The sequence below is a fragment of the Xenopus laevis genome, chromosome 1S (assembly GCF_017654675.1).
Source record: "Xenopus laevis strain J_2021 chromosome 1S, Xenopus_laevis_v10.1, whole genome shotgun sequence".
NCBI classification, from domain to species: domain Eukaryota; kingdom Metazoa; phylum Chordata; class Amphibia; order Anura; family Pipidae; genus Xenopus; species Xenopus laevis.
In genome coordinates, this window is record NC_054372.1 from 136,479,402 (window position 1) to 136,499,215 (window position 19,814).

General features: G+C 37.5%; 1 protein-coding gene across 1 annotated transcript; it reads left to right on the plus strand.

Annotated features, from left to right (window-relative positions):
* The first annotated feature begins 3,425 nt into the window (after positions 1 to 3,425).
* On the plus strand, positions 3,426 to 15,928 carry MGC84818 (crystallin, beta B2 like). The gene is given in 6 exon segments (NM_001093022.1): positions 3,426 to 3,442; positions 6,454 to 6,525; positions 9,907 to 10,025; positions 12,774 to 12,906; positions 14,524 to 14,666; positions 15,618 to 15,928. Coding segments are annotated over 6 exon segments (639 nt in total). The 5' UTR covers positions 3,426 to 3,439; the 3' UTR covers positions 15,787 to 15,928.
* Positions 15,929 to 19,814: the final 3,886 nt, after the last annotated feature.

A 19,814-nucleotide genomic window follows, 5' to 3' on the forward strand; every position in this document is an offset into this window, starting at 1 on the left:
ACTGACTTCAGCTATGTGAGTGAGAACCAGCCCGGCAGAAACAAATTCTGCTTTTGCATTTTCACTGAGCTCACCCATTTGAGGCAGAATGGTATTTTTTTTGTAACTACAATGTATTGAAACAACGTGCCTCAATCACAACAAGCCGCACACAATGAGGTATTGGAGATGAAAAAAGAAATAATGAAGATGAAATGCAGCTTCCTTGCAATTTCACTTTTGCGTCGATCTTTCACTCTCTCAGAATTTCCTTGTGACAATGAATGCACAACAGGATGTGTGTTCAGGGCCAACTCCTCCTATCTTTCTTACCACAAAGGTGGTGAAATAACAAACCGAAATAGTCACGCGTTGCCTTTTCCCCCAGCCATTTACACAGGGGCAGGAAACGGCAGCTTCAGCTTTCTGCCCATTTCCAACTGTCGGTTTAACCAAGCGAACCTAACGTGGTAACTGAAACATTCAAGCAGTCCTTATTTCTAACTATCAGATCGGTGGCCTCTGGCCTGAGCAATGACACTAAGCTAGCTAGAAAATATTAACTACCAGCAAATCACATTTTTTGAATGATAATAATAGAAAAAAATACATTCGTTTTTTAAATAATACATTTGTGGTTCAGACATGAAAGAGTTGAATATCTTTATGAGCACAGAGTGATTACTCATATCTTTTATTTATAAAAGGTTCAATATTTTCCATGGTGCTATACTAATGGGAATTAAAAGTGCATTGTGAGAGGCACATTAAGTCTTGAAACAATTAAAAGGTAGTGGGAGTGCCAAATATGGGCTGTGATTTGCTACTGATAGCCCTATGTGGACTGGCAACCAATAGAAGACAGTTTGGCAGTGCACATGATTTCTAGGCAACAAAAGCTTGACTTCAAGCCAAAAATTCCTGGCAGCAACAGCCAATGGGTTGTGAGCAACATGAGCCACTGGTTGGGGATGAGTGCCTTAGCTTGTGCCTCGGACATATCCAGTCAGCTGCTATGGTAATGAGGACACAGGTAATGTCCTGGACCCCGCTCCCATAATAAATACTGGGCAAAAGATACACAGCGTAGATACAGACACTAGCTAAGAAACAGATTTATCAAGGGTCAAAAGTGAAAATTCGAAGTAAAAAAATTCAAATTTTGAGCTATTTTTGTGTACTTCGACTATCGAATAGGCCAAAATTCGATCCGAATTTGAAAAAAAATTGACTATTCAAATATCTAAATGTATCATGTACTGTCTCTTTAAAACTTCGACCAACCATTCGCCAGCTAAAACCTGCTGATTTGCTGTTGTAGCCTATGGGGGATCCTCCTAGAACCCATGTGGAGTCATTTGATGGACTAAGTTTTTTGGGGCAAATCATTTGATTTGAATTTGATCGAATGCGCTAAAACTTCAATTCGAACTAATTGAAAACAGCCTATTCATCCGAAGTTAAAAACTTTGATTTTTTAAAATAAATTTAGATTGGTCTTTTTTTATTCGATTTTTGAAGTTATGGGAGTTCAAAAAAACTCCCATTACTTCAAAATTCGACCCTTGATAAATCTGCCCCTAAGGGTCAAAGTACTTTTTCCAGCGAAAACGGGCGAACGATCCGAAGGATTTTACAAAAAGCCTTCGACTTCTCAAAACTTGCCCAAAAGCCTCAGATAGGTTCTAGGATGTCCCCCATAGGCTAAACAGCAATTCGGCAGGTTTAAGGTGGCGAAGTGTCGAAGTTTTTTAAAGAGATAGTACTTCGATTTTCGAGTGGTCGAATATTCAACGTTTTTTCAATTCAAATCAAATTTTGGCATATTCGATGGTCGAAGTACCCACATATTACTTCGAAATTCAAAGTTTTTTACTTCGAAAATTCACTTCGCCCTTTGATAAATCTGCCCCTAAGTGTCAGGTCATGTGCCAATCCCTAACAAGAAATGTTGCAACATAGTAACATCATGTACTTTATATACATACAGAGTATTTTACTTTTTGCCTTCTAACATCTGCAACTAAACCCTCAGCAAAATAGTAAGTTTAAAGTTATGCCTCCAGTGTTCCTATGCCCATTCTTACAATTAGTGGCCTCCTTTCTCTCCTGTGCATTGGCCAAGGGCTGGTTTCCAGTCTAGTATGTGCTGATCCACGTAATCTTGTGACTTCACTGGATAAAGGACACCACACTATTTTCCATCCCACAATGTGGGGAATTTAAACCAAATCTGTATCTTGCGGTGGGATATCCATACTGATAGGCCTTTATTTACTACAGCTCCCAGACGTGATTGGGAGCTAAATGGTATAGTTCTACAGCTTGCTTTAGATTATTTTTATTTCCCTTCACTTTGGAGGTTTGACTTTCCTGCATTGCCCAGTCTCTCTTTCTATTTAAATACTGAAGTGTTAAATGTGCTGTTTATTCTAGACATGCCTGTTCTTTTATCTAAAAAGACTTGAATTTATGAAAAGCCTGCTGGGATGCTTTTGCTCCATTCATGAAACACAAGTAATGGCTCCTAAAGCCCGACAGCGAATACATCAATACTACTCATCTGTATTACATATTAATAGGGATTAAGATTTACCACAGCAGGCAATCAGATCACACTTAGGTCATTGTGATTGTAGTTATCGTTCCCAAGAAAACTGATACAATGAAAACACAAATACCCAGAGCATCGCATGCTTCCAGTAGAAGTGGTAGGCAAGTGTGCAGTGAAGATATTGAACTACACGTCACATGTGGCCAAAGTATGGACTGAAACAACAAACAGAGCCACATGAATGGTTTCTTTTCTGCCATCAAATAACATATTTGTTTCACACAAGGTGTTATGACATAGTAGGAACAATATTTCGCACTATTCTCCTTTTCAGAAAACCAGATATACGTGTTTCCTTTGTTTTGGATTATGTCAGCAAACTTGTGTGTTTTTTTTAATATGATAAAGGTATTGACAACAGGTTTTTAGCCAGATACAGCAGCTATTAAAGGGACATGCAGACTCATCTCCCAATAGTAAAGTCTTCTTCTACACTTGTGTTCCTTTGATAGATTCAGGTTTTTGGGAGAGATACAGTTTTTGGCTCTAAAAGGCCTGAAACGAGGCTGGCTGCTGGAATTATTGATTCAATGAGATGTTCCAGGTCTTGGCATTCAGAGGGCTGATGCATGCAAAGTTCAAATCTCCTACCCGCTAGACCAAACAATGGCGCCCTGGGTAAATTTGAAAGCTAATGAAATAATTCTCTGACTCTATGCTTCTTATAACAATGGGGGCCGTGCATCAGCAGAGCTGGGTTTTCATCAGAACTGTAATCCAGTATGATCGCTTTGCATCACGCTGGAACAATTCTGTAAATAATCCCGGCATCGCTGCCTTAACCCATGCAGTATAAATGGAACCAGAAGGTCTCAACCTTTCACTGGAACAAGCAGGTACTGGGATACGGTAAGAGTTGGCTACTTCTCTGTGTGTCTTACTTCTGCTAAGGCCAGCAACGCCTTTGTGTTCTTCAGTTGTTTATTATAGGCCTAGAAAGCTGGTGAATATTATAAAATATCATGGCTGATGATATAATCACTCATGGCTACAAAATGCATACTAACAAATCCAAAGAAACCTGTTGTGTCCACTAAAAGGGGCAATCATTTGGGAGTTGTAACCTTATAATAGCAAACTTATGACCTGCATTCATTTCACCTACAACTGCTTTCCTCTCATTGAACAGATATGGGCTCTGATTTAATAACTGATTAAATATAGGTTTTCCAACATTTTTATTGGGTTTTCCAAAAACAAACAAGATTTACATTTCACAACACAAGACGAGTATGATTAAGCTATTTAACTCGTTTTCCTTATGGCATTTTCTTTTTAAACATAGATATAATGAATTTACTCAGTCTGGGCATAATGAAATATATTCAATATACTGTATATAATTCCAAGTAAATGGTATCTATCAACACCTACAGGCAATGGGCTCAGTACAATGTCACGGTCACCCCAAAAGCACAAATTCTTCCTGAGAGCTCCATCATTAAATAAAAACCACAAGATGCTGCTTTTGGCTTGGGTGTAGAGGCCGCATGACTGACGAGATGTAAATAGCATAGATAATTACATTTGGTACTGAAATTAAGAAATAGAATTTTACCAGGAAGCAGTCTTGTGATATTCATATTAATGCTGGCTTAATCAGATTAAACAGTTTTGCTAAATGGAAAAAAAGAGAACATATCTTCCCATGGCAGTTTCTATTGCACTTTTCAGCCCGATTCAACATTTTTGCCCAACAAATGGATTTTGAAATTTCTAGACCAGTAACATTGTGATCAATATTACATGGCAAGACAAACACATCCACAACAACAACATTTAACAGCATATATTATAGCCATGCTATATATCCACAGACATTCCTAAAATGCAGGGCTCATTTCTTAGGGAGATGTCAAATTAGTGTATGAGAGCATGGACATCTTCTGGACTGATATCTAAGGTCAAATCATTATCATTATTATAAACAAGCATTTATATAGTGCCAACATATTCTACCACATTGTACAACATACAATAGGTCAATTTTACAGGTATGGGACCTGTTATCCCGAATGCTCGCAGATATATAGAAGCAAAACTCGCACGGTGGCAATACAAAACCACGTCCGGAGACTTGTATGCATATATAGGAACATCAAGTACCAAGAAATACCAGTGAAGCAATGTAGCAACCAGTAAGATAAAGGAGCTAGAACTGCAGTAATTCTAAAACTTTAGATTTGTGCCTAGCATCAATTTAATCAAGAAAAAGAGAGACCAGTAAACTATAAACCTGAGATTCAAGTGGGGTTTATCTGTAAGTAATAAAAAGTCACTTTTTCCAGCATAATTGTTTTAGATGTGATAAAATGTCCTTTAAGGAGGGGGTAACCTCCAAAATCCAGAACAGGAATAAAGCTTTTTTTTGTAGCAACCGTAAAATGGAGGATTAAATTAGAGATCAGATTAGAATTAAATTGACAATGTCTTTCCAAGGAAAAAGACTGTGAACTGATATTTAAAAGGCCGTAAATTGGAATCAGAACGATGTCTATATTCAACTTAGAACAGATTAAATCTCTTAAAGGGGTTGTTCACCTTTAAATAAACTTTTGAGAGAGAGGGATATTCTGAAACCATTTGAAATCGGTTTTCATTTTTTATTATTTGTGGTTTTTGAGTTATTTAGCTTTTTATTCAACAGCTCTCCAGTTTGCAATTTCAGCAATCTGGTTGCTAGGGTCCAAATGACCCTGGCAACCATACATTGATTTGAATACGAGACTGGAATATGAATTGGATTGGCCTGAATAGAAAGCGGAGTAATAAAAAGTAGCAATAACAATAAATGTGCAGCCAGAGCATTTGTTTTTTAGATGGGGTCAGTGACCCCCATTTGAAAGCTGAAAAGCGTCAGAAGAAGGCGGCAAATAGTTTGAAAACTATAAAAAGAGAAAAAATGAAGACCAATTCAAAAGTTGCTAAGTATTGGCCATTCTATAACATACTAAAATTTAACTTAAAGGTGAACCACCCCTTTAATCCTTGCCAGACCGATTTGTACATACCTTCTACACAGCACATGTATAATATAGCATCTGTGTTACAGTCTATTTTATAAACATACAGTTTATTTTATACAGGTATGGGATCCATTATCCAGAAACCCATTATCCAGAGAGCTCTGAATTACTGAAAGACCGTCTCCCATAGACTCCATTATAATCAAATATTCCAATTTTTTTTAAATTATTTCTTTTGTAATAATAAAACAGTAGCTTGTACTTGATCCAAACTAAGATATAATTAATCCTTATTGGAAGCAAAATCATCCTATAGGGTTTATATAATGTTTACATAATTTTCTAGTAGACTTAAGGTATGAAGATCCAAATTACAGAAATATCCATTATCTGGAAAACCCCAGGTCCCGAGCATTCTGTATAATAGGTCCCATACCTGTACTTTGCTATCAGTTATTTGAAATACAATAATGAATGCTCTGCTTGTCTTGAGCCATGTTATTATGCAATGCAAAAACGAACAAATTCTTAGATGGTGAATTCATTGTGCATGTCTGCACTGCTGTGTTCAAGCTTCAATACTGTGGCCCAGGCACATAGGACAGGGGTGAATATAGCACAATGCTGATCCATCTGTACATTTGTCCTGAACTTCAATAATGTGTGCAGCAAGAGCTGTTGCAACCCTTTGCATAGAGTGAGAGGGAAACGATTGAGAGTTTGGAAAATAATCCTGCGAATACATTTTCATTATATCTTTATCAGCCTTTTAGCACTGCACATATATGGCTGTTGCTGAGGGATTAGACAAATCTAACCCCTCAGCAACAGCCATATATATTTCATGGAATTGCCTCTCCAGTATATTTACAACAAACAATCTAATGTCTCTAGGAACAGAACATCAACATAACAATGGCATCTGATCATCAAACTTCAGGCACCAAACAGCAACAGAATGCCAAGGTACGCCCAGCAGCCCATTTCTGTCTGTTTTGTGATGTGATTAACATAATAATGTACTGTTAGCACTAAACCTGAAGAGACAGCATGTAGGAGATCATACAATGTGATGTCAAATAGGCTCTGAAACATTCACTACAGCTCCCATCATTCTGTACCTAAGCAATTCCCAACATGAGACATGAGATACAGATTTCTGTTTCTGTAGAAAAATGAAAAGTGCACACAATACATACTATATAGGGAGATATTGGAAGGTTTATATTACCATGCCCATAGCCATTTAAGAAGTAAGAAATGAGCAAGGCAGGCCTGTAGATATCTCTATAGTAGTGATGGGCGAATCTGGGCCATTTTGCTTCGCCAAAAAATAAAACGCATTTAAGTCAATGGTTGTCAAAATAATTTTGACGCGTGTCAATTTTGACGCAAGCGACAATTGTTATACGCATGTCTATTTGGTCCAAATGCATTAAAGTCAATGGGCGTCCAAATAATTTAGACGTGTGCCAATTTTTATGTGCGCGCCAATTTTGACGTGCAGCATTTTTTTTTTGATGCGGAGATATTTTGGCTGGGAATTGTTGCCACAGTTTTGTGAATTAATTCAAACTGCGGAAATTCGCAGCAAGTTCGTGTCTGGCGAAATTATTCGCCCATAACTACTGTATAGACATCTTGATAGGACATTTATTAAATAATACTTTATTGAGATTTGTAAAGTGATAAGAGGGAGGAAGAGAGGGGGGAATATGAAGACAAAAGGAAAATGAGAGGTAGTGGTAATCAGCATATTATTAGACAATCATTTAGTGAGTATAACATCATCATCATTTAATACAATCTGACCCTCAGACATGTGGAATGTTAACTATAGTGACCACTGCTTCACTGATCTAGCCTAGGATAGAGGGGCAACTTAATGAAGTGGAGGAAATGGAAAAGGAATCATTCTTACATATTGAAGTGCTTTTATGTGTCAAGTAAGCTACGTTGAGGAGCCTTCAGGGACAATTATAATAGATTGGAAACCCGGTTAACTCTAGTTATGCAAACGTACAAACAATGAAATAGGTGGGGTGTAAGGGCTAAACTCCACGAGTGTTTTGTAGCATGGTGTCGGATCCACAAAACGCATCCGGGCAAGTCAGATGGTGTCTCATGGGTCAAAATATAAAGGGAATGATACAAAAACCTGATGCATAAACTACATGTAAAATTTTCTATCCAACACGACACAACTGTCAGATGTGAATGCTGCATGCTGTGTCCTTATCCGACAAAATAAAAACAGATGTAAACACATTATGAAAATACTCCATCTGACTATATCTGATCCGACTTTACATTCTAGCCCATGGGGATCAGATTTTGTAGCTTCGCACATAATCTTGTGCTGTTGCATGGAGGCTCAAATAAAATCTGTCCCATGAAATCTGATAAAAAGCGGCTGGGGAGATTTACCCGTAGAATTTGCCTGTTTATGGTCAAATACTCCTTGAAATTAAATTTTGTAACGTAAGGCACCCCAACTTGTTCCAGCATCTTTCCCATTAAAAACGAAACTAAAACACATATATACATAAGGCTTCTACATCCAAACATATATAGTTTGGATAGTTATTTTATAGTATGTATAGTATATGCTATAAAAACATTTGGAGAACTTTCACAAATTCATAGAGAGTGAGTGAGACTGTGCAGATTAAAACGTAATAAGTGATAAAACAATTGTACCATGCGTGGGAAGTAATCTAATTCAGAGCTGTCTGATGTAGTTTGAAGCAGGGATAATCATCTTCTTGTGAGCCCTGCAGTTTGTGCAGCCCCCTTATCAAGAAATATGTCCATTTGATTTGTGTGTGTGTATTGGTCAAAGAAGAAAACTGGCCTCACTAATGGCCTTATTTCTGTTGAGTGGTTAAGCCAGTTGGTTCACAGTCAGGTTTATTGAATATATTGCAGTTTGGCCCATGTGAGGCTAGTGGTGTGTATTTGTGTTTGTGTGTTCATTTGTACCCAGTGGGATTTTAGGGGCCACAGAAAAGTCTTAGGAGATTAGCCTGTATATATTTAAATACATTATTCATGTGTATTTTCTTTTTATTTCACTTTGCACCTTATAAAGATATATAACATGATATGGCGTTGGTCCTTGGTAGACATCTGCTGCCTTTATTATAGCAGTGAGCTTGGGGCTATACACAATTGACTTTTGGATAAATAAATTGTGGGATCAAAACTGTCTATTATAGGCATATTATAGGTGCCCACGTCATCTGCCTAGGAAATTGGAGATCCCCCGCTAGGATTCAGGTTATAAGATGAAGTTTTATGTTTTTAGTTACATTTAGGTGTTTATATAATAGTAATTAATTCTTACCTTGATTGACACTCTATTTTGGCTGCTTTATCAGGGGATGTGATCTAGTATCTCTTGAAATACTGGATTATTTGCAATTTTAAGAGATTCAGTTGATTAATACTTGTTTTTAGCTAGATAAGCGATATCTGCTTGTATGTTATTTATTTGCAAAGGATCAGATATCGATGTAGATACGAAGAACAAATATTTAAGGTGTTAAGACTGTATACATGGATTTGATATTATTCTCCACACCCCTTGTCTATATAGAATTCCAGAAAAGGAACAGCAGCAGTTCTGCTTACCAGAATATTACCTGCTCTATGAAATCTGTGGCCTATTTTAAGCAAATATATATTTGTATACAGGCCTGCATGGATGTCTCTCCATTACTGATCTAAATGTACTTAATGTATAATGCATGTCTTTGGGGTTTCTGCACACACAGCTTTAAAGAGCAAATCCTGCTTCTGAGTAAAATCTATTTGGATGTATATATAAAATATTTACATTTATATTTAGTTTCACTTATTTTTAGCTCAGCGTTTGTATTGTTTTGCTTTTGATGCATAGCACTTGGCACCAAGATAAAGCAACTTTATATATCTTATATATTAAGAAACACAAATTTGCACCAGGTCTAATAACCCGTAGCGACCTATTGTTTGCTTTCAACAAGTTACCAGTAAATGCTACCTGTTGATTGGTTGCTAGACTTTTATTACATTACCCCCCATTACTGCACAGCCAATCTGGTTGCTAAGGTTGATGCCTCCTGTCCTTAGCCAATGATGTCCATAGGCTACTACAAATTCTACTTTATGCAGAAAAAAGAATACTTCTCTAAGTTGGGGGTCCCTCTGACCCCTCCAATTTGTATAAGGTTAGGTTGAATAACTTTCAGCTCTCCACATATTATAACCCACAAGATCCAAAAGCCAGCCTTATTTTATGAATGTAGGAACCCCCTCCCCCAGTTGACAATACCCCTGCAAAATAAATCTGCCTTTTATTTGCAGCTTGTTATCTATGAGCAAGAAAACTTCCAAGGCCGCAGCCATGAACTTAATGGAGCCTGTACCAGCCTAAAGGAGACTGGCATGGAGAAAGTTGGCTCCATTCTTGTGCACTCTGGACCGTATGTATATGAATATAAAGCAGCATGATAAAATGTAAAAAACATATTCTATTATTACACATCTATTATCCCTTACATTCCGTAAAGGAGCACTAGACTATAAAATACATTTTATTTACATTTGATGCCAAATTAAAGGAAAACTATACCCCCCAAACAATGTAGGTCTCTATAAAAAGATATTGCATAAAACAGCTCATATGTAAAATCCTGCTTCATGTAAATGAACCATTTTCATAATAATATACTTTTCTAGTAGTATGTGCCATTGGGTAATCATAAATAGAAAATTGCCATTTTAAAAAACAAGGGCCGCCCCCTGGGATCGTAGGATTCACTGTGCACACATACAAACCACATGTAAGGTCACATGAGCCAATTAACAGACAGAGTTCTGCCTTTTGCTTCCTCACTTCTTCCTGTTACAGTTAGAGTTGAAGTATTTCTGGTCAGGTGATCTCTGAGGCAGCACACAGACCATCACGAAATGGTGTCTCAAGGCAAGAGATATAAAAGGGCAATATTTACTTTTATATATGTTCCAGTTTGGTAAGATTCTTTAATATGCCACTTAATATGATATGAACTATCTGTTGCTTAAGTGTTCATTTTGGGGGTATAGTTTTCCTTTAATGCATAAGAGAAGCTTAATTGTAGCATGGTTCAGAAATATACAGTTTTTTTTCTACAATAACAGTCTAATAATTCTTGCCCCCTAGAATCTGGCCCAGTCCTTCCATAGACAATTTAAAAGACAAGTAAATACGGTAATAACCTTTAAATGTTTACTATCCTTCAGATACACGTGACTTTGGAATACTTGTGAAAAACGTTTTTTTCATTCCAATTCACGTTTAAGAAGTTATATTATGCATTCTTAAAATTCTTTCTTTTGCAAAAAACAAGTCAGAAAAACTGCAGTGCCTTAGCAACACCTTACTGAATACCAGTTGTATGCCAGTGTTGTATATGGATAGAAGATCCTGCCATCCTTCCATCTGTGTAATGGGAAGAACCAAGCAATAAAGCACAATTGGCACACTATGGGGCCTATTTATTAAGCCTCAAACTATAACAGAAACTATAGGTTTGTATCTAAACAGTAGGACATTTTAGGTCAGCGTAACAGTCTGTGATTGTTCCTGTTTATTGTCAAGGTTGTGACAAAATAAATCATATTTCTGGATTGATGTTTTCGTGACCCACAAGATACCTAATATCAATGTACAGTTACACACTGCAAGGCCCTATAAACTCACTGTTGCAGTCACCCATTACACAATTATCATTTATAACTCTTGCTTGTTGTTGCTGTAGATTATTTTCCCATGCTTTGAAACAGCAATGTGGTTACAGAGGAAGTTGCCAAATAATCTTGAGGTTTAGAGCGCCCGGCTAACTTTGATGCTAACATTATACTAGATGCCTCTCATAACAGAGAACACTAAACCCTCCCCAGTCTATTTTAGTGAAAATGTGCCACAATTTATATGCATTTGTATAGTTGTTAAAGCCATTTAAAAGGGCAGAGAAACCTAAAATGGATGTGAAATCCATGTGACACTTCTCCTTTGAAAAGATGATTGTGTTGGCTTTATAGGACCGTCTTCCTGTGCTGAAACCAAAATGCTTAAGTACCATGCTAGCACACCTGTAATGATTAAATATGTTGTACAATGATTGGCACACAATAAAGTACACTAATGCTAAGTTTTACTGGCGCTGTTGATTACAGTATAAGATTATTTTATAGCTCAAAATAATTAGCTATTTCCATTAAAAACTTGTACTGTTATAATGTAGCTTTTGCATTCTACAATATGCAAGTCCTTTAACGTGCTTATGAAAATGCACTGCTATAGGCCATTTGTCAGTACTGTCCAATCCCCAAGGTTAACTAGCTTGGGTTTTAATTGCCTGCAGCTTTGGTTTACACTGAACAATTATCTCTGTAGGTATTTACTGGGTGATGGTTTTTTAAATCAGTCTGGGGATTTTTATAGGCAATAGTACTTTGTGTAATAATAAACTCTTCATTATGCAGAATCTACTTCTAATCATTCCAGGTGCTTATCGCCGACTGTAATTATTCCCATATAATTATGTAGCATCCAGCTGAAGTTATTATAATGTAGCCATGCAACATCTGGCCTTTATGGGTGTTAAGTTATATGGGAATATCATAAAATTTTTACTGATAAGCTGAAAAGTTCTAGGGGAGTTATCGGATAACTTAGTACAGGTTTGCTAGGGACCTAGGGCTTTCCGGATCTTTCTGCAATTTGGATCTTCATACCTTAAGTCTACTAGAAAATCATGTAGACATCCAATAAGGATTAATTATGTCTTAGTTTTGACCAAGTACAAGGTATTGTTTTATTATTACAAGGGAGAAGGAAATCATTTTTACACATTTTGATTATTTGGATATAATGGAGTCTATGGGAGACAGCCTTTCTGTAATTCGGATCTTTCTGCATAACGGGTTTCTGGATAACAGATCCCATACCTGTACAATGTTAACAAATTGAGACAAGTTAACCTTTAAATGTAATTGGTAAAATATTGAACTAAAGGACCTTATTTCCCCACCCAATTCACAAACCCTCTTTTCACTTTAATATTAAAGTGTCAGTCATGACATAGCTAGACCATCTTTAGTACTTGGCTTTTTTCTATTTTATGCCAAATTGGTCTGCAGAAACATATGCTTGTCTTCTGAGAACCAAACATTTCTCCTTTCTACAGATGGGTAGGATACGATCAACAGAACTGCAAAGGGGAGCAGTTTGTCTTTGAGAAGGGAGAATACCCACGCTGGGACTCCTGGACCAACAACAGAAGGACTGACAGCATCTCTTCCATGAGACCAATTAAAATTGTAAGTGGTTAGATACTACATGGTACGATGTTCACAGGGCTATGTACGCTAAAACAATGCAAAGATAAGAATCACAGTAATAATAATAATAATAATAATAATGATAGCAATTTAATCTTTACAGAACCAACAAAAGGGTACATAGCAACTGACACAGTAGGTAAGCCCTTGCTTAGCTGGCCATAGACACAAAGATCTGATCGTACGAATCGAGGATTCGTACGATTTTCGAACCGTGTGTGGAGAGTCCCGACATTTTTCGTCCGGCAGAGATCGGTCGTTTGGTCGATCGGACAGGTTAGAAAATTTCTGTCGGCTGCCGATAATATCTCTGCGTGTATTGCCGATCGTACGATTTTCAGTGGGAGACTGTCACTAGCTTTGGTTGGACATAGATATCGTACGATTGCTGTCAGGGGCAGAACATTGCTGATCTGTTCTTTTACTAATCTGACTGGTAAGACTTTGATCTGAATGGTTAGTGGCGGGTCGGGAGATGGGAAAGTCCGATCGTACGAAGATTCGTACGATCGGATCTTTGCATCTATGGCCAGCTTAGTTTTTTGTGCAATTTTTATCTGTTTTAGTTACATTACAGTTACATAGTTAAGGCGGGTTGAAAAAAGACCAAAGTCTATCAAGTTCAACCCTTCCAAAAGAAACCCAGCGCACATATACAGTATATTGTAGATTTTTATATCACAAATGCTTGTCCAAGAAATTATCCAAGCTCCTCTTAAAGGAAAAGTAACACCAAAAAATTAAAGTGTTTTCAAGTAATGAACATATAATGTAATGTTGTGCTACACTAATAACATTGGTGTGGTTGCTTCAGAAGCTCTACTATAGTTTATATAAACAAGCTGCTGTGTAGCCATGGGGGGCAGCCATTCAAAGCTGAAAAAAGGAGAAACAGCACAGGGTACGCAGCATATAAATGATTAGCTCTGTAGTATACCATGGGATGCTTTAGAACTTGATGGAAGTACTTGATGATCGCCGATGGAAGCATGATGAAAAACAAAATGATCCATTAGTCAAAGCCAAAATACTTTTTTTTACATGAAATGCATAAGTGGGAAACATTTTCTGAACAAGGCCCGTGTATTTCATGTTGAGCACGGCTGCATATTGCCAAGTTTAGGTACATTTTGTCTTTTTACAAGACATAAACTTACTATCAAGAGGAATTTCTGTTCCTGAAATATTTTACATGAGAATTAAAGGTGTGGAGCATTTTTCAGATGTAACAAAGAAAAAAAAGAAGAATGGCAACATGCAGTGTTTCTTCTCTGTTTTATTTTAGGGTCAAGACCTATAGGATAAAAATGTAAGATCTGAAGGAATGGCTTGACAGTGGTACTTTATCATGTTAAAACTGAAAAAAATTATGTTTCAAACTGAAGTTATTTTCATTCTGTAAGTCTCCAACTACAAAAGCCTCCAAAGCATATTCCATCTTCAAACCAAATATTTTTCCACTTCATATTTGTTTTACAGTTATTGGTTAATTTGTATTTGAATTCAAAATGTGATTCCATAGATATTATTTTAACCAAGTAATAACAGTCAAGGTCTAATTATGATTTCGGAAAAACATCCCATTCTTTTTTTTAGGATAGCCAAGAGCACAAGATTGTCCTCTATGAAAACCCAAATTTTAGTGGGAAGAAAATTGAGATTATTGATGATGATGTGCCTAGTTTCCATGCTCATGGTTATCAAGAAAAAGTGTCTTCTGCTAGAGTGCAAAGTGGAACGTAAGTATTGCATGTAATGTAACTTCATACAGTTCAGAAATTCAAAATAAGGTTGAAAATGATCTATGCACCTAGGTAAATGTATGCGGTTTTCAGTCCCCATCTTCCAAAAATGTTCCATTTCTCTGTGGAATTTAGCAGAGATAATAATATGTGTCCCTACTGGTTTTAATTTCTCCAATGTTTGCTGTGAAGCACTGAAAAGCCATACATGACTTGGTCAGCTAGAGAAGTCAGCTAAAGAAATGTGATCTTCTTGCCAGAATGAGCAGTCTTTGTGTGCCTTGCACATTTTGTTGCACCAAAAAATTAGCAAAATAGCAGAAAAATTTGGGAAATTACTAAATATCACAGAAATGTATTCAATGGGAAGGTAAAATTACTTCTAAAATTGTTGTTAAGTGCACTTTGCAAAACGTTCTTCATCTGTGTGCACAAACTTTTTGTGCTGTGTGCTCTGTTAAATTATTCAAAAAGAAATTTGTAAATATAACTGGCCTGACAGATGTAATACTGTATACACAGTGTATTTTGCTCTGAAGTCAGATCTGATTGGTCTAGTAGAAAGCAGACTATTATTGCACTGTATTGGTGGCTTGACTTTGAGTTATTTGATCCTATTCTATTCAGGACACTGGAGTATGTGGTTTAGGGGCACTGCTTAATCTCACAATCGACTTTCAGCGTACACTTGTATGTGTGTTAACGTGCATATGAAAGAGAACGTAGGACGTAGTTCAATGTAGGAAATCTAAAGTGCTCTGCTAACAAGATTGCCACATATCTCCCTGCCTGGTGTCAGTATTTCTTTTTTTTGCAAATAACTGTGTGGTATGACAACTACAAAAATAGAGGTGGGGGCAGGACTGGTCCCAGCAAACACAGAACAACCATCATGGTTCCTTTCAACCTGTGGAATTGGGTATAACTGAATGTATTTTTTCATCACAGGTGGGTTGGCTATCAATACCCAGGTTACAGAGGATACCAGTACCTGTTTGAGAAAGGGGACTACAAGGACAGCTCAGATTTTGGCGCCCAGCACCCCCAGATCCAGTCTGTGAGGCGCATACAGGATATGCAGTGGCACCAGAGAGGAACCTTCCACCCTACCAATTAAGGGTGATGCCACTGAAATGGATGGGGAGATACAGAGAGGCTTTCATGCAATCTACTTCTGTTTTTCCTTCGGCACGGTTATCTCAGATGCCACTGTGTGACTAATGCTGCTGAAGCAATTTAATAAAAAGCTTTTGACTCAATTGTTTTGCAATTTATATATGTCAGTTATGGGCAGGCAATATTGTCATTTTCCAAATAGCGAAATACACATGACATAATACAAAGAACAGAATTCTCGAGTAGAATAAATAAAAATATTCCTTATGATTTCATTCAAATTGCTAAGACCTCAACTTAAGATGATAATATTGACATGAATATATACTCACTTTCAAGTGCCCAGTTTCCCCACAAACCCTTGGTACTCCATCGGTGATGTTACCAAGTATTAATGAGTTGCAGAGCGAATATTTTTGTACAGACCCTGTTGCATTCAGCAAACCAAGCCTTATATCATTTAAGTGTGGAGTGATAGTTCTTTATAATCCATGGTGTTTGTTTCTTTATTTATAAAAAATAAACTTGCTAGGGTGCAACTACTCATCTGTATAGTTTAACAAACCATTTACTTTAACTGTGCTTACTCTGGCTTCATATTTTGGTGGATGATTGGTACAGTTGTGTTCAGAAGGACAGCAGTGGGTTTAAAAAAAGTGAATAAAGCTCAAAATCCTTATAATAAATTTTATTTCCATACACGCAAATGCATTGGGAACACTGCACATTCTATCCCAAATCAAAACACGAAGAAAAATTGTATCAAAATGTGTGTTATTTACAGACAGTGAAGCAAAGGGACTATTAGATTGTTCCAAAAAATAGCCTTGTCTGCATTCTTCTCAAAAATTCACTGTATGTACTGAAAAATGTCTCAAGATTTTGCTTTCCTTTGAATCACTGAACTAATATTTAGTTGTATAATCAGTGTTTCTGAGAACTGCTGCACATCTGTGTTGAATAGAGTCAACCAACTTCTGGCACCTGTTACATTCCTCAATTCTTCTGTATTCCTTGGTTTTGCCTCAGCAACAGCATTTTGGATGTCTCCCCACAAGGTTTCTATTGGATTAAGGTCCGGGGATTGGGCTGGTCACTCCATAACGTCAATCTTGTTCACCTGGAACCAAGATGTTGCTCGTTACTGGTGTGTTTGGGCTTGTTGTCTTGTTGAAACTCCCATTATAAGGGCATTTCCTCTTCAGCATAAGGCAATATGACCTTTTCAAGTATTTTGATGTATTGAAACTGATTCATGATCCCTGGGATGTGATAAATAGGCCCAACACCATAGTATGAGAAACATCTCCATATCATGATTCTTGCACCACCATGCTTCACGATCTTCCCAGTGTACTGTGGCTTGAATTCAGTGTTTGGGGGTTGTCTGACATACTGTCTGCGGCCCCAAGACCCAAAAAAACAATCTTGCTTTCATCAGTCCACAAAACGTTTCAACAGTCAATGTGTTCTTGTGGCAAATTCTTCAGCATGTCTTTTTTTCAGCAATGGAACTTTGCGGGGGCTTCTTGCCGATAGCTTGACTTCACATAGGCATCTGCCAATTGTACTGACAGGAACGACCATTTTACTCAGCTTTTCAGAGAGAAATACACTATAACCAGCTTGCACAACATTTGCTCCTTCCTAAATTGACACCTGTTTTTTTTTACAGAATGAATGACCTCACTTATTGAACTCCACACTGCTATTACTTTGAACAAGCCTCAATAAATGATTCAATTACAGAGAATCAGCAGCATGTCATGACTGATAGTTTTCTATTACTCTACTGCACCTACTAGTAAATTATTTACCAAAAACAGTGATTGATCAGGTTAATGATGTCGGACTGCTATTATTCTGAATGCAACTCTATACAGTATCTGCTGGATCTCATCTGGCTATTGAAGCTAAAACCAGGCCCTGATTTGTAGAAAGGCCACCAAGGCCCGATCATTATCATTTATTTATATAGCACCAAAAAGTTATGCAGTGCTTTACATTATTTTAGAATGAACAAAGAAATTATGTTGAATTACAAACAAGGGTTTACAGAGTACAATATTATTAGAGGGTCCTACACGCAAGAGTTTACAAAAAAAAGGTTGAGACATAAGGATTTTAGATTTTAGATAAACCTTAGGCAGCGCGCCTGTGTGGTCAAATAAAAGGTGATGCCAAAATGCATTAAAGTCTATGGGCGCCAAATTTTTTTTGACACGCAGTGAATTTTTTAGTTGTTTAGAGCTCAATTGTAGCAAGATAACATGAACTTGAAGTTGATGAAGTCAGGATCAACTTGTGATTATTTCCACTGTGGTTCAGCTGATCTACTACATCTTCTGAGGTACCAAGTTAAACTAGTGTGCCAAAGTTGGGGTTTAGCTGGTCAACTGTGACAGGTGGTAGAAGGAGCAAGAGCTGTTGAAAGTGCATAGTTGTAGAGAGAAGTTGCCATATTCAGACAAAACAGGTTGTTAATATGGGAGATTGGCTGTGCTGCTACTGTTGATAATTGTTGTGAATCAAATGTGTAAAGGTTTCTGTATGTGTGGGTGGAAAGAGATGGTTGTGATAGCTCAGGTTAAAGGAAAGTAGGTAATGGTTGGATAGTGGGAAGGGAGAGTTAGGAAGGGTGGCACAAGTGAAGATTGGAGAAAAAAGAAGTGTAGGAAAGAGAAGTTGGTGTGGTTAAAGTTTGAAACCTGCATTTGGGGGAGAGAGAAAATCCAACTCCACAGCTGTGATGATCTCCCGGTCTAGGGGTATGAGTCAATAAGAAGCCTCCATAGGAGAGGACAGCAGGTGAAGCAGTGTTAGTGGGAGAAGCAATGTTTAAACGATAACCAGAAGGTGAAGAGATTTGGATATAAAGAGATCATGGACTGCTGTGAGTTTATTGCAGATTGATTGTGCATTCCAGAGGGCACATGAGGAAGGCAGAGATGGGTGATGACTTTATGTGAATAAGGTTTGCAGTATTAGACGTGCATAAGGTCTTATAGGTCACAAAATACATTGTTAAAGTAGAATTCAACCCCTTATTAAAAAAAAAAAAAAAAAAATCTACCCCTACCCTACATAGACCCCCCCTACCTCCCCCTCCCCAGCCTAGCTGCTACCCCGGGTAAATACCCCTAACTTTTTACTTACCCCTCGGGTGGAGTAGGGAGGGGGGTCTATCTTTAATAAGGGGTTGAATTCTCCTTTAAGCGTCTGTATGTGGGAATAGCCGAGGGTAGAAACAATTTAGGAGTGGGACCAGGCTTTGGGTAGGTGTCCACAGCTGCGACCTAGATTTGAAAGTGCGATCATTGTATAGTGTGATGGGTTGAGAGGGGTTAAGTGAGTTAACAATGCAAGAGAGGGTGATGGAAGCACTGAAAAGGAGATTAGAATTATAGTATAGTTTAATGGATGTTGCAATGCAGAGGATATATGGAGAAACATGGAGGAGAGAGAAAAAAAGGCCTATTGAAATCCTTAAATGTATCTTTTTCATGAGATGGTGTTTATTGCCCACCCAGGGGACAAATAGCTTGCTACATTCCAATGAGTTTTGACATGGAGAGGGACATCTTTTCTATTAGCAGGAACTTAATGAGACCTATCAGCAAATAAGTAAATACAGCACCAAATCCTGTTGAGTAAGCACACACATTTTAGCTTTGCAGGTGGATTAGAGTTGTGCAATATCCTTCTGAACTTAAGACACTGAATATAGATGGTGTAGGAAAAATAACTTGCTGGGGGTGGTGAGGGTAAGTCCTTTCAAGGTCTGTTGTGAACTATTGCATTTTCCACTGTCCATATTTTGAGAAAGTTACAAATGGATATTTCAAGATGCCTGGAGATCCCTCATTGCATCTTCTTAAATTAATCTTGTGAAACTGCAGGGCAGACATTGAACAGAAGTTGCTGGTATTGATTTGAATGGGGCAGGTATACAAAGACATAAATAGCAGCTTGCCTTTTATACTGTAATTTTATGTGGAAATGTGGTGCAAGATAACTGTACTTTACTTT